At 39.0% G+C, this 18,328-nt stretch overlaps 1 protein-coding gene across 6 annotated transcripts in view; it reads right to left on the bottom strand.

Annotated features, from left to right (window-relative positions):
• The window catches only part of si:dkeyp-72e1.9 (syntaxin-binding protein 4), a 73,784-nt gene that overhangs the window by 43,159 nt on the left and 12,297 nt on the right, over window positions 1-18,328 (bottom strand). For 3 of the 6 annotated variants that reach the window (XM_027285286.1, XM_027285287.1, XM_027285288.1), the window contains exon 1: window positions 8,613-9,040. The exons of 1 other annotated variant lie outside the window; for it this stretch is intronic. In XM_027285286.1, the coding sequence (XP_027141087.1) occupies window positions 8,613-8,677 (65 nt within the window). In that variant the 5' untranslated portion in view covers window positions 8,678-9,040. Of the gene's footprint in view, window positions 1-7,175; window positions 7,301-8,612; window positions 9,041-18,328 lie in introns of those variants that run through there. 2 more of the 6 variants (XM_027285290.1, XM_027285291.1) reach the window with 2 other exon arrangements.

The following is an 18,328-nucleotide window of genomic DNA, read 5'->3' as shown; positions in this document are numbered from 1 at the left end:
CTGTGTGAAACGTGATAAACAGGGAAACTCGGAAGAGCTGAGCTGATACCAACTTTTAGGTCAGCACATGCAGACATGCTTAACACACACACACACACACACACACACTCACACACGTTTGTATGTTTTCACAAGGTGGTTACAAGCCACAATGTAACCAGAGTCAACTAAATATCATCCCTTAGGTGCACCCACACTGTCTCCTCTCTCACTGCTCTAATAGCATTGTCTTTAGCCAAAGCAGAAGCTGTTTTCAGAACAAAAGCTCTGATAAACACTCTGAACTACCTGCTCAGCACCAAACAGCAGACAGAGTTAGAGACTAGTGGAGCATTTAGCTGCTAAAGAGTCAACAAGGCAGTTCTATTGTTCAGTCACATTTGTGCAAGCAAAGTTAACTCAGGAGGAAAGGCCCAAATGCAGATGCTACAGGAGGCAGAGCTTGTGCAATCCAAAAATAATGTACTAACACAAAACACAAGACTTACAGGGTGGTGAGGCAGGCACGGCTCAAAAAGTCAGAATGAAAAGGAAAGTTCCAGAGAAGCTAAGATCCAAAAACAAAACAACAAACCAGTGGGATGCTGACACCTAGTACGACAACAAACTGACACTGAAACCAAGGAACACACAGACTGAATACACAAGTGAAGGCAGGATGATAAGACACAGGCGACAACTAATCAGGGTGAAAACAATCAAACTGGTGAAAAAAACAAGTGCTATGGAAATTATCTCTAGGTGACTGTCTCAACTGTTCATCACATTTTCCCAAATAACATCTCTTGAACAACAAGAACTGTGAAATACAAGTTACATCAGCAACAGCTTTTACATGTTGCTTTGTCACTTCGATATTGAAGGGGTATAAATGTCAACAACGTCATAGGTTTTGACAAATTATTTTCTGAGGACTCTGTACCATTACATAATTGTAAGTTGGTTGTGGACTTTTTCTTTTGATTAATCCTTCAAAGCTTTTGAAAAAAAGTTACGTATAACTAAATACAAAAGGACTGAATTCTAAGATAAAACAGAAAAAATTGAAATTGATGAGCTTTCTTAATTACTTAATTAGCCTTCAGTTGAATGAAAGGCATGGAGCTCGTCTCAGCTAATTACAACTGTTAGGGCACACACCAGGAGCCCACTTACACTCGAAAAGAAAAAAAAAAGGACGAGTGTTTGACACCTTTGACACTAGAAATAGACACAACAGACCACTCAGCTAAGTAAGGCAACATCAATAGGTTGAGAAGGAGAGGGGAAAAAATAAATAAATAAAAAATCAGCAACAACCAAACTTCCCTGGAGGCAAACCCAGTCAGCAGTCTGCCTCAGGATCCACATCTTCAGTGGAGAGAAAATCAAACCCAAAGAAGTCATTCCCAGCAAATCGATCATCACCAGAGGGAACGGGGATGAGAGGAGTCGACAAGAGGTGAATTGGACTCCCATTACTGCACATTGATTTTACCTGACAAGGAAGAATGGAGCTGATTGTCTTTAAGAGTCTGCAAAATGTGAGAGAACTCCAAAAGGAGATACGAATGTACGTGTTTAGAGGAATACAGGGATGTGCTGAAGAGCACCATACAATATTTTTATCCAACATAAATAGAAGCAATGTTTCATTTATTCAGATTACAACACCAACATAAAAGGTGCAAATATACCCTGAAACAGACTCTGGTTCCATTATACATGATGGTAGTGAAAGTGGACATGTCCATTCATGTGCAGCCTGTGTTCAGACTGTATGTGTGATTGGGTGATCAGAAATTTTGTCCCCATGCATTTATAGGAACCCTTTGCAAAAAAGGTCAAATGAAAAATTCCCATTATATGGATCTGGCTCTGTAGTCATGAAAAGTATAAGTTTAAGTATTTTACATTTTCCAAACAACAAATTACAGCCCCATTTCTGTGAAAGTCACTGCCAAAGTTCTGTACTGTAGAAATAAAATATGAACATGCTTTGAGGAAATCGGGCATTGAGAATGCCAAATACTTTGTTACACTCTTTTTTTGTAAGTTATAGATCCAATAGAAAAACTCACAGACCTTCTTGTGAGAAGTTTTAGTTCGAGCTACTTTCTATTGAGAAAATATTAAGAAGAAAGTAACTAGATAGTTTTGAAGTCAATGTGTAATAGCAGATTTATGTTTCAGCGTCTAACATTTTGGGTACCAACAGCACCAGCGTGGATGATTGAGAACATTCCAATGTCATGCAAGTCTGGTTTTGTGCTCATTTGATAGCAAATCAACCAATCAGAGCTTTTGTAGATGGGATTAAGAAAGGGAACACATCTTCCTACATAGCTACTGTAGATAGCTACCTCTTTATATCTGTGAAATATAGCGATGAAGAATGGCAAAAGAAAACAAGGGTAGATGAATTGGACACAACTATACAGATTGTTTTATGTTTGAGTCCTAAAGAATATTTTCATCATGAAAAACTGACCACATGGACTAAAAAAATGACAGAGTGGCAGGAAGTGTACATCACTCGCTAGTGACCTAAATCGCTTAATGGAGTGTGCAGGATTTAGTGGCATCTAGCGGTGTAGTTTAGGATTACAGATTAAATTCTGTAAAGAATTTAAAAAAATAAAAAAATTACAAAGCATTGTTCAGCCTCACTCAGCGACTAGGCGAGAAGAGTTTTATTTTAGAACCCAGTGGCTTGTCCGATGCACATTATATATCATGCATCTGTCATTAACACAAACATTTTCCATTAGGCACCATCATATTTTAAAGAGCTCATAGTACCCCATTACTGCACTAGGACAGCTCTCAGCATTCAGGGTTTCTTATAGTTCCAATGGTCTCCAAAAGCAGAATGGGAGGCAGAGCCTTCAGCCATCACACTCCTCTCCTGTGGAACCATCTCCCAGTTTGTCATTAAGCCTGCTGGACTCAAAACTTAATCAAACAGTACTCACAGTGGAAGACCAAGGCCAATGATTCCTGTCCCTGGAACTTGCTCCACAGGCTCCCACTCAGTTAGTTGTGCTGGGATCAAACCACCTAAGCAACAGCAGTTTTTTTAGCCTGATTGCATAGAACTGTTGCCCATGCAGAAGACCATGTAATGCTGATCACCATCATACCATTCCAAAACCATGCTTTATTGATGTTTCTAGCAGCAAGGGGAATGATCAGGGCTAAATTACTTGCAAGTACACCACTTCAAACCAGAACATATACTCATCTTTCAGTATGACGACACAAAGCACCCAGCCTAGCAGCTTTAGGACAGGGCCCTGAATGTCCCAGAGGAGCCAAGGCCAAAGCCCAGACTTGAACCCCACTGAGAATCTGGAGGGACCTGAAGATAACAATTTGCCAATGCTGATCCATTCTTACAGAGGACAGGAGGATCTGAATTTGTAGAGGTATGACCGTGAGGACTGGACGATATAGGGGTTACATTTAGCATTAGTGTGCGCATGTTGGGTTATGGCTGTTTTGTTCACAGATCTTTTGAAGTCAGCTCCAAAAGACTGAGAGCTCTTCTGTGATATATCTGGATATACTCTAAAGTGTTGTAACTAATTTTTTCTCAACCTGTCTTGTCAGGTTCATTACATCAGTGATTTCTCAGAATTTCTTTCAACAGCCTCTTGAGGATTTTTCTGTTCAGTTTAGGGGGACACAGAAATTAAAAGCATCAGTGATAAGTAAAATAAATAACTGGAGAGCCAGACTGTATCTAGGCAATAATGACCTCTAATTAACAAGAATGGAACAGAGGACATACGTACATCATAACAAAGTGTCCCAGATAAGGAGGTGAAAGATGCTAAGGCCAGGTGACTTAATGAGAGCATGCTGTTTTCCTCTGTCACAGCAGAACTGAAGGGATGTTTGTTGCCACCAGAGGCCTGACTTCCACAGGACCTGAGTCGAGTAAATAACCTGTCAAATTGCATCCAGTCACACCTGCCACCACTGTCACAGCCCGTGGTTGGTCTCACAATAAATATCAAGTCAAGGACACTGAGCCAAAAGAACAATGTGCTATCTGTGAGATTTTGACTAGTGAAATCATACTCATGGAAATGTCGGTTGCAAGCTCATTTAGAAGAACAATCCACCTTAAAACCCTTCAGCTCCATTCAAAGAGTAATGCTTTGACCTCTTCCTGGTATTTCTGTGTAGTTTTACATGTTAAACTATAGTTTGATGATGTAAACCATTTCAGAAAACACCTGAAAATGAAATATTAAAATGGTTTCGATAGTGTAAAATCTCTTTGCTCAACCCTCAATTTTTGAAGTGAAAGTATTCCTGTGCTTTTACATGTTTTAGCCTTTTTGCTACTAATTTTATGCAGTACAATGCTGACATTTGTAATGTGTGCTGTACTTACAAGGTCCAGTGTTTTGGGGACTCTAATCACATAACTGTGTTTTCATTACTGTATAATAATTTGAAAACAAGAATGCTTATGTTTTTGTTACCTTAGACTGACCCTTTTATATCTTGATATACCAACATTACATTGTTCGGGCCCTCTGCTCTATCTTGCCCCTGAATTTCATGGGTTGTCTTACCCCCAGTAGGCCCACATTGACCTGAACACTCCCTCTGGTACTCGTTGTCAGTTCATCAAGTGAGTCATCGTTGTGAGTTTTTGAATCAGTCTGTAACCTATGTCTAACCTTTGTATCCACCACCTCCTTTTTCACAGGTCTATAGCTTCAGCCAGGGGTCACCAGTCGTCAACCAAAGTCCTCCCCTGTCAGAGCCTCTAGTAATTATTCAGTCCATCCTCCTTTCATACCCTCTATTTGACAATCCTCCATTCCCACTATCTGTCACTGTGTCAGTTATCAATAAAGCCAGCCCAACTTCTGTGACTGTTCCAGGAAACCTTTTTTTAATCTGAAAGACACTGCAAGCTAAATTTGAGCTTTTACTCACTGCTGAGTAAAATTCTCCCACAACACGTATTTAACTTTAAATAAATGAAAAATAATACAAACATGCTGTAGGATTATGGACAGCAGGTACCTCCTCTTATCATATCCGAGGTGAGCCAGACTAATAGCTGATATCTGAAATTGGATAAAAGGCCAATATTGTCCTGATGGTTCTGTGTAACCCCAGCATTGAGTGCCAAAAGCAAAATATGAAATTGCAGTGGAAGAGACAGAGACAAAAAAAGAAAAGAACAGTGTTTGCACTCAGCAGTGCTCCATCTGTCTCACTGCCTTAACATCCTGCTTGATCTGTGTTGGCAGCAGACGTGTGCGATTCATGCTCCATGCATCTCTGTTCAAATGTTTCACAATGAAACTTAATGTGGATAACTGGAGTTAAGGGAAAAGCATCCACGTTAACACAAATGACATGGAATCAGATGTATGTCTATAAGCACGTTTGAAATGAAACCTTTATGTCATTATACTGCTGATACAGAGTTCAACATAGTACGAGAAAGTTATCCAGTGATGTCACTAGCAGGAAGACTGATACCTGTTTTATAATGCTGCAAATAACAATATAGATGCCTTAGGAAACATTGATACTCAAGCAGTAACCAGACCAACCATAGGACTTATTGATAGAATTTGACTTTAGCATGAATTGAAAAGCTAAGCTACTAAATGAATCTGGTTATCATCAACATACAAGTTTTCCATAGCAATAAAAGAAATGAGCTATCTACAGTAGGTAATTTGTTAACCATGGTAACACACGTGTGTAAACAGAGCTGTCTGAACACCAAAAAGTCCTCATCCCAAAGTGAGTAAAACAAGTCAGTCACAAGGTAATATCCTTCTCATAATATTACAGTTTCGACCTGTTCACCAGTATGGCAGATGAGGTCCAGTTACTCTGCTAATCATGCTGTGATCATGAACTCACCAGAGAAACAAACAGATCGCGTTCAGTAAAGTGCAACATGACCTGCCATCAACACAGGAATTTGATGTGTGCATGCATGTCGTGCTGACAATGCAGGATGACATCACCAAAACTGTCCAATGAAAGAGTTACTGTCAGTCCATATTACTTCATGTTCACTCCAGTGTAGACAAGGCACAGGCCACAGTTTTTAGCAGTATTGTACGGTGCAGTATAGTATAGGCCTTATGGTGTTGTAACTGAGCGTCCTGGATTCAACTAATTGTATAAACTTAATTACATTAACCAGATAAAGTTTAAACTTGTCAATTTAAACATTCTTACAAGCAACCAGGCAACTTTATAACACAATATATAAATACACATACATACAGACATACACACACACTAACATATGTACATAGACAATCGATTGATTGTTAATATTTCTGCAAAGCTAATTAAGTACATTAATGGCAATTCCCATTACTTCACAGCATCAAGCTAATCGACAAAGATCTAATAGGTTACTATGAATATTTGTGATCAAGTTAGTTTATAAATTAATATTACAAACAAAACATATTTAGTGTTCAGAAATGATTTGTTTTGTTTGTAAATTAAATTACCCAAGAGATTATACAAGAAGAGCTTAACAATAAGTAGATGAATCAATTAGTCGATTGACAGAAGAGTAATCAGCAACTCTTTTGAGAATTGTTTTGCGTGTGTGTGTGTGTGTGTGTGTGTGTGTATGTGTGTGTATGTGTGTGTGTGAATTTTGTGGTTCCAACTTCACAAATAAGATGTGGTACTTTTCCTTTAAATGATTTAAAAAAAAATTAATTTTAGTATTTTCTGTACAGGACTTTCACTTAAGTAGTATTTCTACAGCATGGTATCAGTACTTTTACTAAAACACATGAATACTTCCTCCATCGCTAAACGATAACGATTTTTTCCAGGTAAATCATGAATCAAGCCATTTTAAAAAGTATTTTTATATATACTATTGTCATATTGCTTTTTTCAAATGTTATTATGAACCCATGAGTACCACTCTTTTATTTACTACTACTATAACCTATATCTAGCCAGTGATGCAAACTAAACAAAGCAGTTTCTGTTACTCCTGCAAGACCATTTTAAAAGAGTATTTGAATTTGACCTAAGTTGCAGGTTCCATTTTATTTCAAACATCCTGAACTGACCTCTCTCCTGGCAGAGATTCAAGGCATCGGTTTCTCAGCAGTTTATTTTAAAGCATCCCTCTTCACCGCTGCTCCTGCCTCTACCTGTGTCCCACCTACCTGGACTTAATGGTGGGGTTCATCCTGAGTGGAAACAGTCCCAGGTCTACGTCTTCACTGTCAGGATTAAACTCTAAGGCTCCTGAGACGTAGATCAGAAAGTAGTCCCAGAGCTCGGGTAACTTCTGGGAGGAGAGAATCATGAGGGAAACTTTATGGGTGGCTCTGTTTGTGGCTGAGCAAAAGATGCTTGACGTCCAGAGAGGGGGGCATCCAGCAGCAGTATATCACCACCTCTCCTCAGCTTGCCTTTAAGCATTCCCCAGCTGAGCCAGCCCCATCAGTCCACTCAGCACCAACATTTAGCTGACTGACTCCTCCCCTCAGGACAGCACAAAATGAACTCACGATCGCCAAGCTACCCTACTTCCTCATGGGATCACTTATATTTCATCTTCATTTAATATCTATCTATATTGTAAAAACATTGTGTCTTGGGAGAGAAGTGGTGTAGCTACTGCTTTATATATGCTAAATGTATTTAATATTAGACTCTGGCAACTGTGTTATGTAATCCAATGTGGTATATGAATGGTGTGACAAAGAGATGAACAACAATAAATAAGTCAGTGTATTATGTTGTTTAATTCTGTCAATTTTAATATAATCTAAAATTGCCATTAAATCCTACCCTTTAAATATTCTAATGTAACTTCACATAATATATTGTTGGTAATAATTCTGAGTTTATTCCATCTCATCTCCATTTATCGAAACTAGAAAAATGTGCAGCAAGTTTGTCTTGTTGTTATTTTGTAATAAAAAATTAAAAAGAAAATTCCAAATTGGACAAATAAACAACACTGCATTTTAAAATATCAAAACGTACCCAGTGCAAAACCAGCTCAGCTGAACTATATCACCAACACACACACACACCCACACACACACACACACACTTATCAAATGCCATTTTGACATGAAATAGTAGGCAAGCACAGGTGTTAACAATGATGCTAATTAAGTTATGTTCCATTTAGTGCAGCACCACAGCACCACCCTGACCTGAATGGAACTGAACCTTAATTTTAGTATCATTAGTAACACCTGTGTTTACATACTATTTCATATTAAAATGATTGCTGTGAATGTAAACAGGAACAAAAAACAGACATTGGCCTTAGCTATTAGTGAGAATCGTATAGCCTATAATACTGATTATAATTCATTTAGCCACCTGTCTGAAGAAACAAACTTAATTTAAATGATACCATCCTTGTTACCGCCATGTTTGCCGCTCTGTACATGTCAACAAGTGAGCCAAATTGCATTAAAAACAACTACGTCATATATATCAGTGGAGCCAAAGGTGTATATGGTAATGCTTAAGAAGACAAATAAACAAATAAATAAAAACACATTCAAGTTGTTGTATTTCAGCCCCGCTCCCGGAGCGAACAGGCACGGGCCGTGGTTAAACTCAAACTTTTCACGTACCAGTAAATGAGCGACAGTCCGTCGAAACGCTCGAGCTCTCTCCCTCGCTGTTTGAGCAGAGACATGTTATCCAAATGTGGTCCAGGTGTCCAGCCCCCCCACCTCTGCTGCTGCCGCTGCCGCTGTCAAGTTTCAGAGTAGAAACAAAGTGCCCCCCGTCCCCCCTAAACGCATCACTCTGCCCCGCTCTTCAGCTTGCCCTCCTGCGAGCCCGGTGCCTTCGCTGACTGCGTGGATGTGTCAGCATTCATCCCCCTTTGAATCAATGAGACAGGACACTGCTCCGGTAACGGGACGCTCTGTCGGTCCGATTCTAATCTAACGTGGGCTTTTTCCTGCTGACTGACCCACCTCAACCCAGCTGTTTGACAAAATTTCAATGTCCTGACAGGTCCTACTGTCCGTACAGCAGCAGAACCCCGGCTCTGTGTGGCTCCTGTGGATCACTGCTGCTGCATTCAGGGTCCAATTAAGAAAAACAGTGCCTACATTATCCACAAGGAGTAGCGTGCTTGGAAGAATTTGTGACAGTCACCTTATGTTTAAATGTTATGAAGTTAGTTGTACGGTTCATGTATCCGTGGATGTGTGATGCTGTTGTTGTTGTTTTTCAGGTGCATACGATGCTGAAGCATTTTACATGTGCATTTTCCTAAGTACAACTAAGCACAAAGTAATGCAGACACAGAAACCTGGGACCAGTTTCTGGTTTCTGGACCTCTGAGAGAAATATAATGAAGCTGCCATCTATAGTGTTCTACAGTATGTGCACTGTACTTGTTGGGATTTTGGATTGGGGGTTCCTTGCTGCAGGGACCTGTTAGATTGTATAATTTTTAAGTGATGGAGCTAACATTATCTTAATTGGCTATCATCATTTCAGCCAGTAAAAACAAGATAGAAATTAGAAGCCTGCCTTATACAGGGTTGTATTTTAAAAACTGGATACAGATGGCAGCCGTTCATTTAAAAGTAAATAGCAAAAAAAGATTTTTGGTTCACTTATGTGTTGTGTGGTGCACTGCCCAGCTCTGCCTGCTTGGTCCCGCACTGCCCATAAACTTCATATTGGGATGATGTCATGGGGCTTTTTTACAATTATAAAAATAAAAAAAAATAATGCAAGGAGTAATAATTGAGCTTGTTTGGGTCTCTTTCAGAAATGTGTTCTAAAAGGAAAATGCTTTTTGGTTTTAGTACCACGGTTGGGCACTGGCATAAAGTGGCAGCAAGGCTTACTGACAGAGCTGTACTTTGCTCCTTTAATACATCGATGGACTAATCTACCATTATCTGAAAGTAAGAAACCCATTCATTTTGTGCCAAATCGTACCTACATGTACATGAAGAGAGCATGTCATAGAAATAACAGCAGTCTCACTGTTCCCAAAGATCATTGTGTAAAGGGCTTTCATGTTGCTTTGTTGGCATGACCACTGACCCACTTGTTGGAAGTATTTCAGGCAAACATGCTGGATGTGCATCACAGTGACTACTTTATGTTCTCTAACCAAGCTGGCACACAGGAGAGCAACTACCTGCCAGGTGTCCTTAGAGGACTACCTACCGAGCCTATTACTGGTGTGGACCGTTTATAGCCTACAGTCTTTATAAAGATAAAAAGATAAATATCAATGTATGAAGAGTCAGTGCTGCAGCTCATCAGGTGTTTCTTCTGAGGTAAGTAGACAGGTATTCTGAAACAAACAAACAAACAAAAAACTTTTTTTGGGGGGGGGCAACAACAATGCAGATTATAGTATTATTTAAAATCAAGAAATTGATTTTTATTCTTGTCAGTGTAGAGAAAGCATCAAGAGCATTATAACAAACATAACTGAACAGTTTATTGTCGATAATTAGTCTTTATATAGGTAGTAGATAATTGCTGATTGATATTTGAATACCTGGTAATGAGACTCATCAACAAAAAAGGTAATACAAATCTTAATTAAAACAGAATTCCTGATCTGTGTGTGTATATTAAAATTTGTAATTGTACAAACAAATATGTAATGACCCATTCACAGATGTGTCTACACATTTACAAATCTTATCATACTCTCGCTTCTCTTTTTTTAAACAATCTCGGTATGCACACAAGGATTGAGATACAGTTACACAACTCTCCATTCACATTAGTAAACAGTTTTTTTATACTGTACAATAAAGGACCCATATATAACTATGGATGGATCTCATGATAAATCTGTCAGCAAAGTCTAACAGGCCTGAATCTGAGCCCACCAGCCAAGCTAAAATCAACACTGTACTAATGACGGAAGACAGATATCCATCACTGTGACATTCTCCCCAAACATTATGTACTTGTGATGTGGCTCTCTCATCTCTGTTATAGGCCCATGCATGAAAACAAGACAATAAGGCCTATCCGACCTGCTGTCCAGAGCTTGTGGACATTAAAACTTTTGGTCTAGTTATGAAAGACAAATATAACCACATGGTTTATCTTGTATGAATGACTTAAAGTTGAACTTTGTGCTCTCACTGACACTTATCTTAACAGTTTGTTTGACCTACGATGATTATAAGGTCTCAAAATTAATATGTGACTCATAACACATTAATGTTAAAGTAATACACACACAATGCCAATCATTTCCATCATCTTGACGTCCAGTAAATGTCGTACTGGAGCTTGTCTGGTGCCATCAATCATTACAGCTTGACTTGATGGAGTTAGTAAAACCTTTTCTCTCTTACACTTCTCATTAAGATCTCTGTACTCCAGTCTTCTTTTATCTTAATCCCACAGCTAGTTAATGGCTGTAGATAGGATTGGGGACATGAAGCTAATCTAGTCACAACCAAGATGTCACTCCTTAAAACCTCGCCTCCTCCTTAACTGATCTTAACTATTGACCGTAAAACTACAGCATACACTCACTCACTCACCTACAGCATGTATTAAAGGTAGTGTCGGTTTCTAACAACTTAAGTGTGAACATTTTTAAGATGCTATAATTTGAATTAAGTAATTTATTGCAGGTTCAATAACTTGTAATTTTGTCTAACCAGGAATTTTTTTTTTTTATTGTGTTGTCATTTTAAGCTTTTCATTTGCTTTTCCTAGTGGAGATCTGGCAGAAATACACACATGACAAAGTGATATGATAAATGATGTTTCAAATCTTTACAAAAACTCAACATGGCCACTTGTCATGGTTACCCAGAAGTTTATTGAGCGTCATCATCGTCAACACATCCTCTATGAGTTCAAGTCAGTCCACAGTCGGTAATAAATAGGTTTAGGATGGAGCAGCATACTGACTGTACTGACTATTACTGAAGTCAGCACGGGCAGCTGGACATGTAGCACCCTCTTCTGGACAACCTCATAACTCTGCAGGAAGTCTTATTACTTCGCCTCCATCATATTTCTCCCAGCAGACACCTCCTGTCACAACACATCACACTGAACTCCTGCAGCACACTGCCAGCATTGTGGAAGGAGAAAACACCAACAGAATAATGGTCTGTATTTCTGTAAAATGTATCATAAAGTTTAAAATTACTTAAGCCAAAAGCAAATTGAAATATCATGAAAAGTTCAAACATACAAATCAGTGTTCTGCTGGATATATCAGGCAATCAAACTCTGCGTAAGCCAGTAATGTATTCACATATTCATGCAACATACGTCCTCAAGCTTGAGGTAGATCTCTGTCTTAAAAGTTGCGTTTTCAATTTCCTCTTAGTGCTGACTGTATGGTGGATTATTACTTCTTAAAACATAAAAAGAAGAAAGAAATAATGAAAGACTGAGTGCAGAAGTTTATTCTTGATCTTTGGAAACAATACATGTAACAAATGAATTTGAGCTCAAAGGGCCTCAACAGAAAACATGTGAGATGCAGTTTAAACTTCAGTAAATGGACCTTTGAGTTTATATTAGTTTGTTTAATTGATTGGTGTAATTTGTCACAAAATTATTAGAATAAAGTTGTTTTAGTCCTTAAATTTTCCTTTTATGGTTGCATATGCTGTATATGTTTCTATTTATTCATTTATTTATGTAAATATATTGCATAAACAAAGATGGATCCTATTTGCCCAACCGAAGGTGAAAAATAATATCCTGTCCATAATGAAGTACTATTCATTTTATCATACTTTTGAATAATAATAATAATAATAATAATAATAATAATAATAATAATAATAAATACATTTGAATGTTCAAATTCTCTAAGTGGCCTGCTGGTGGCGCCACAGGAAAGGTTACAAGGTCAGCAATAAAATAAGTAGCAATCATTCCTTAAACAGGAGTGTGCATACCAATTTGAATGGGAATCTGGCCAGTGGTTTTGGTCTACTGGGTCTTCAAAAGCTAACACTCGTCTAAAGTCTAGTCTAAAGAATAAAAAAGACTACAAGGAAGTTAACGCTCAAGCTAGTAACAGAGCAGACAGGAGAGCAGTCAGGAGCAAATACACCTGCATTACTATCTCCATATTCATTTTCACTTATTCTGATCAGAAAAGGTCCTTTCGTTCTCTTTTTCTGTTCTACTTGTCACTTTATCCCTTTGACCCCAGGTATTACTGTGCAGTCACACAGTCTCAGTGAAGAGCTGTAGTGTTTTTCTCCTGTAATTTAGGGCTGAGGGGAGGAGAGGCTGTCATAGAAAGTGTTCTCTCTTCTTTAAGTGACCTGTCAGGCAGGAAATCTAATTATCATTCAAAAGGAAAAAAAAAAAGTCTGGATCCAGCCAAGCAGGTTCACACAAGTGGGTATAGTGTAAGTATGCACACACACACACACTCACAAACACTCTGCTCACATGACATACCAGGTAGAGGTGTGGTTCTTTCATCTCAGAGACAGTCAGGTTTCAGGTGTACAGAGGGAGGGATGGGAAGTGTAGGAATGTGATGTGATGATCTCACTCAATGCAGCACACAATAATGACCCTGAGTGGAAGGTGACTAGTTTGATCCCCAACACTGATAGAGGAAACATGGAGAAGTCATTAAGTGACTGTTACACTTGAGCAAGGCAATAAACTTTGCACCAGAGGAGTCCATAGGCCAAGAGTTTGATGAACCAGCTGGCTCTCGCATAAGAACAAATAGACTGGTTCAAGAATAATTCAACTTTATAACAACTTTGTTGTTTTGTCATCATTTCTATTCATTCAGATAACGCTGAATTCACATCACTACTATGAATTCCTCCAAAATCCTGAGGTTTTGTTTGGGGACCACAGAACAAGCTGAATTACAATATATGACATACATATAGAGTTGTTAGGCTAGGGTATATGTAGTCTGGTGGTGGCTCTGGTTTGGTCTCCACAAACTCCTGCAAAAACTATCTCACCTTTTAGCTGCTAAATGTTCCACTATGGGTCTGTCTGTAGAACAGTGTCCATTCATGGTCCCCAGATGATAAAGCCCTCTCATTTGGAACACCCCATGAGATTACCTCGAGTGCCAAAGCAGGTGAATAATTCAACTTTACACACAAGATACCAATGTATTACATTCCAAGTCCCAAGAGTATGAACCACCCTGATTCCATGACCTTTACTCTGTTGTAGCCCTTTGATTGTATATCTATATGTAAAAACTGCATGCCAGCATTATATCTTTGTATTTATTATACCATTACCAAGAGGTAAGCTACTTTGTTAGTATAATTTGTTGATGTAGTTACATTGCTCCCAAAAGGTTTATTGTAACCATATGTCAGGTTTACAGCAAGCCTTGCTTAAAACAATCGTTCAGCATTTTGGGAAATTTGCTTGCTCGGTTACTTATTTCTCTGTGGTAAATATATAACTGGAGCCAGTAAGAAATAGTTTGATAACAGCCCATAAATCAGCAAACTGTCATTTTTGCACCTCAGTGTTTGCACAGATAAAATGACGAATGAGAATAAGTGTTTCCCACAATGTTGGACTATTCCTTTAAATGGGTCCACAAGTATAGAAATAGCAGCCTGTGTGTGGTGTTGGTTTGGACAGTAACCAGGGATGACTCTGTTAGGCTTACAGTCCGGATGGACAGAGCAGCAGTTTCTTCTCAGACGGGCTTTGCTAGGGTTTTGGGGGCTTTAGCTTCTGCTGGTCTCAGGGTGCACACACACACACACACACACACACACACACACACACACACACACACACACACACACACACACACACACACACACACACACATTTCCATATCCTGTAACCACAGAGATTGTTTTGCATTTTCCTTGAACCTTGATATAGATTATTTTCATAGATTTGGTTGTTAGAATTGTGTTTTATATTAAATGAGGCTGTATAAAACATGGATGTAGTATCCATGACATCATCCACAGGTTTCTGAATGTGAAGCCATCACTATCTTGGCAGTCCTGCCTCTGCTGTCTCCCAGCTAATCTAACAATGAGTAAAGATGTGGTGCATGGGTGGAGCTGAGGCGGGCTAAATGAAGCCTAGATGCCACACTCTGAGTTATGCATAACTTTAAGCCGTGACATAATTTGAACAGGTGACTTGTAAAAAAATTCACCCTCAGTACAGTTACAAACATTGAAATTAGCCTTAGAGATCAAAAGTGTTTATTGTACCAGGCTGTAAAAATGTTTATTTCTGCTGTGAAGTTGGACTTTTAATACAGTGTATTGTGTATGAATGTGGATTCCATGGTGAAAACATGTTTGTTTTAAATCTGAAGAGTGTGCCACTCCTGTCACTGAGAGGTGTTGCTGCACACACCCTTCACCTGCTACAATAGTGGTGAAACTGCTGCTTTAAAGGCTTACATTTTTTCACCTTGTCCATGCACGGTTTTCAGATGTCTTAGTTGTGCTACCCAAAACATAAAAAAATAAGTTTGTAAAAGTCGACAGAGATGTGTTTTTCTGGTAATTTCTTTGGCATAATGTTTTTGGAAATTCCCCTTCTCTGTCCCCTACAAATGATTTATTTACGAATTACAAAATTGTTTTAGTGTGACATGTTTTGGCTCTGCACATTATGTTAACTTCCAAGTACCAGCAGGAGGTTTACATAACAAAAACAATTTTAGGCAAAGACTGTGCTTTGGTTAAATACTGAAAAAATACACATTCTGCACCACATCCTGTCTTGACTCAGTTTTTAACAGGGATGACAATTTCTCCCTAACCTTAACCAAATGACAAAAAATAACCATAAAAAAACATGCTTTAGTTGGCTTTTAGTTCGTTCTCATTGTCTGTGAATGTTTTGCAGATATATTTGTGATATGTATGTGTCGACTTTGCAGATATGTGTATTTGAAAATTAAATATTAACGGGGGAGAAATAAAAACTACAGCAAATGTCATTGTTTCATTGAAAGAAAAACATTTAATATTTTTGTAACTCTGACAGGGAGAAACAAGAACGCCCTTGCTTACATGTCGCTACTAACATTTAAATTACCGTCACAATGTTTTTATTCTAATGCTTTCTCAGTTTAGTCTGTGATACAGAGTCACCTTGCCACACCTGAGCTGCGATGTTAATCTGGAATGACATCCACACCCTGTGCAATTCAGCGTTTGTGTGCTTCCTCACATGTGTGGCATTAACCCAACAAACCTGCTGGTTTGTTTAATAGTACAATTTGGACAAAGAATTGTTTACGTTGGTCACTTGGCAGTCTCAGTGGGACTAATCTCTTCAGCCCTGCCAGATCACCACGAGGCCCATTGGTACAATCTCACAGTTTTCAATAGCAAGCCACAAGAGTTTAAAATTTAAAGCTACGGGGCGGTGTTTGTAGAGCAGCCGCCCCATGTGCAAAGGCTCAGTCCTTGCTGTGGAAGCCCAGGGTTTAAATCCGACCTGTGGCTCTTTCCTGTATGTCATTCCACATCTCTCTCTCCCCACATTTCCTGTCACTCTTCAGCTGTGTCTATCAAAATAAAGCTTGAAAAGGCCAAAAAAAAAACTTTAAAATTTAAAGATACTTTAAGGGGAAAGTCAGGCCAAAGTACAAAACTGTAAAAGACAACTTAGTCACCTTAAAGGCTCCACCCCTGCATGGCACACCCACAGCACCAATGCATTTTGTCATACTTGTCATACCTGCAGCAAACCCACGTCCTCCAGGTAATAAAACTCTGGTGACAGCTGGACACACCTTAAAGCTACCAAGGTCACACCTCCTCAGAGAATGTGGACTATGGGAGTAACAAAAGAATGAATAGTTGTCTGTTTTCTCCATGTCATAACTGCATACATTCATCGACACAGTACAACAGCAACACATACACCTGTCCACATTTTCAACATGTCATCTTCCTGGTTGGGTTGCTATGGCCTTTCTCTAGATGCTGGTTCACAGACAGGTATGCACAGTATGTGACATACCACGCATTGAAAATAATGTCACACACATAGTATGCACACAAACTGGACAGGCGAACAGAGAACTGGACAGAAGGCTCAGATTCAGGGTGAACAATGTGGTTTTTGTACCGTATGTGGAAGTCATCCAACTTTTAACCCTGTCAGGGAAACTTAAGGGCAGTACAGTGTGCACATGTTGTCCACACGAGAGCACCAGTGGAGGCTATTCAACCCCTACACAAATTTTAGTCTAGTCTACACTTAATCTAGTTATTGAACACATTGGTTTTTTGTAGTTCTAGAAAACAAAAAAGTTGTGTTTCAGTGCCATGTTGATTTCAGTACATGCACTCAAGGCATAAAACATTTTGTGCTTTGTTTCACTGATCGCCAATTCTGTCTTTTCTGCAGTGATATGTATCATGTTTAGCAGGACATAGGGCAATGTCTGGACTGCTCTGTTGGTCGGTTGGTTGTCTGGTTGTTGACCAGATAAGTACATGATGGTGAATATGTGTAGGTGACCCGTGCCCCCCCCCCCACAAAGGGGTCAGGGTTACGAGTAGAGCAGCACCTCAGAGCTGTTAGTTAACGGAAACTTGAGTAGCTGAAAACCTTCTAACAAGGAAGTGCTGTCACTCACGCTTCACTATTCTTCTGCTCCATAGCAACAAATTAAATAGTTGAAATTGTACTGTATCATACTGTATTTCATTAATCTCTATAAGCCCCTGCAGTGTATCAGCCTCTCCTGATGGCTGATTCACGCCTGTGCTCACAATCAGAATGCTGTCGTACCAGTTCAACAGCCCAGCCAGACATTCCTGTCATGGTACAGTACCTGTATCAGCCTCACAGACTACACCCTATTGGGTGGACCCTATTGGGTGTAGTCTTGCTTCACCTATCATCGCAAAGACAGACCACCCCTGTGGTTATGTCAACTTTAAAGGCAAGACAATCAAACTCCATTTAACACAGTCTTAATCACTTGGCTGAATTAAACGGCCATCATGGTGCCTAATGAACGTACTGTAAAGGTGCATTATGGGGTCTGTAGGATCTAGTACATTACATTCTCTTGAATTCCAGATTAATCGGCTCTTAAAGATGACAGATTTTTAGTCGGGATTTAATTTACGATTTAATTTGGTTTATTTCTCGCTCTGTGATGTGTATATTTGTATACTTACATTTCTTACATCTCTACCCTCTTATAGCTGCCTCTCATGGCAGGCGTGGAAAAAGGGATTCTTAATAATAATGATGCTTTCTTTATATCAAAGTGAAAGTAAAGATCAATAACTTCTCAAATGTACTTATCTTGTATGACTGTAATCTATGACAATAAGCAGCATTTACATGCTACTTTACTTACATG

This window comes from Larimichthys crocea, chromosome XII (genome assembly GCF_000972845.2).
Source record: "Larimichthys crocea isolate SSNF chromosome XII, L_crocea_2.0, whole genome shotgun sequence".
In the NCBI taxonomy this organism is placed as follows: Eukaryota; Metazoa; Chordata; class Actinopteri; family Sciaenidae; genus Larimichthys; species Larimichthys crocea.
Note: the sequence above shows the minus strand (reverse complement) of the source record. Positions and strands in the feature narration are given on the sequence as shown.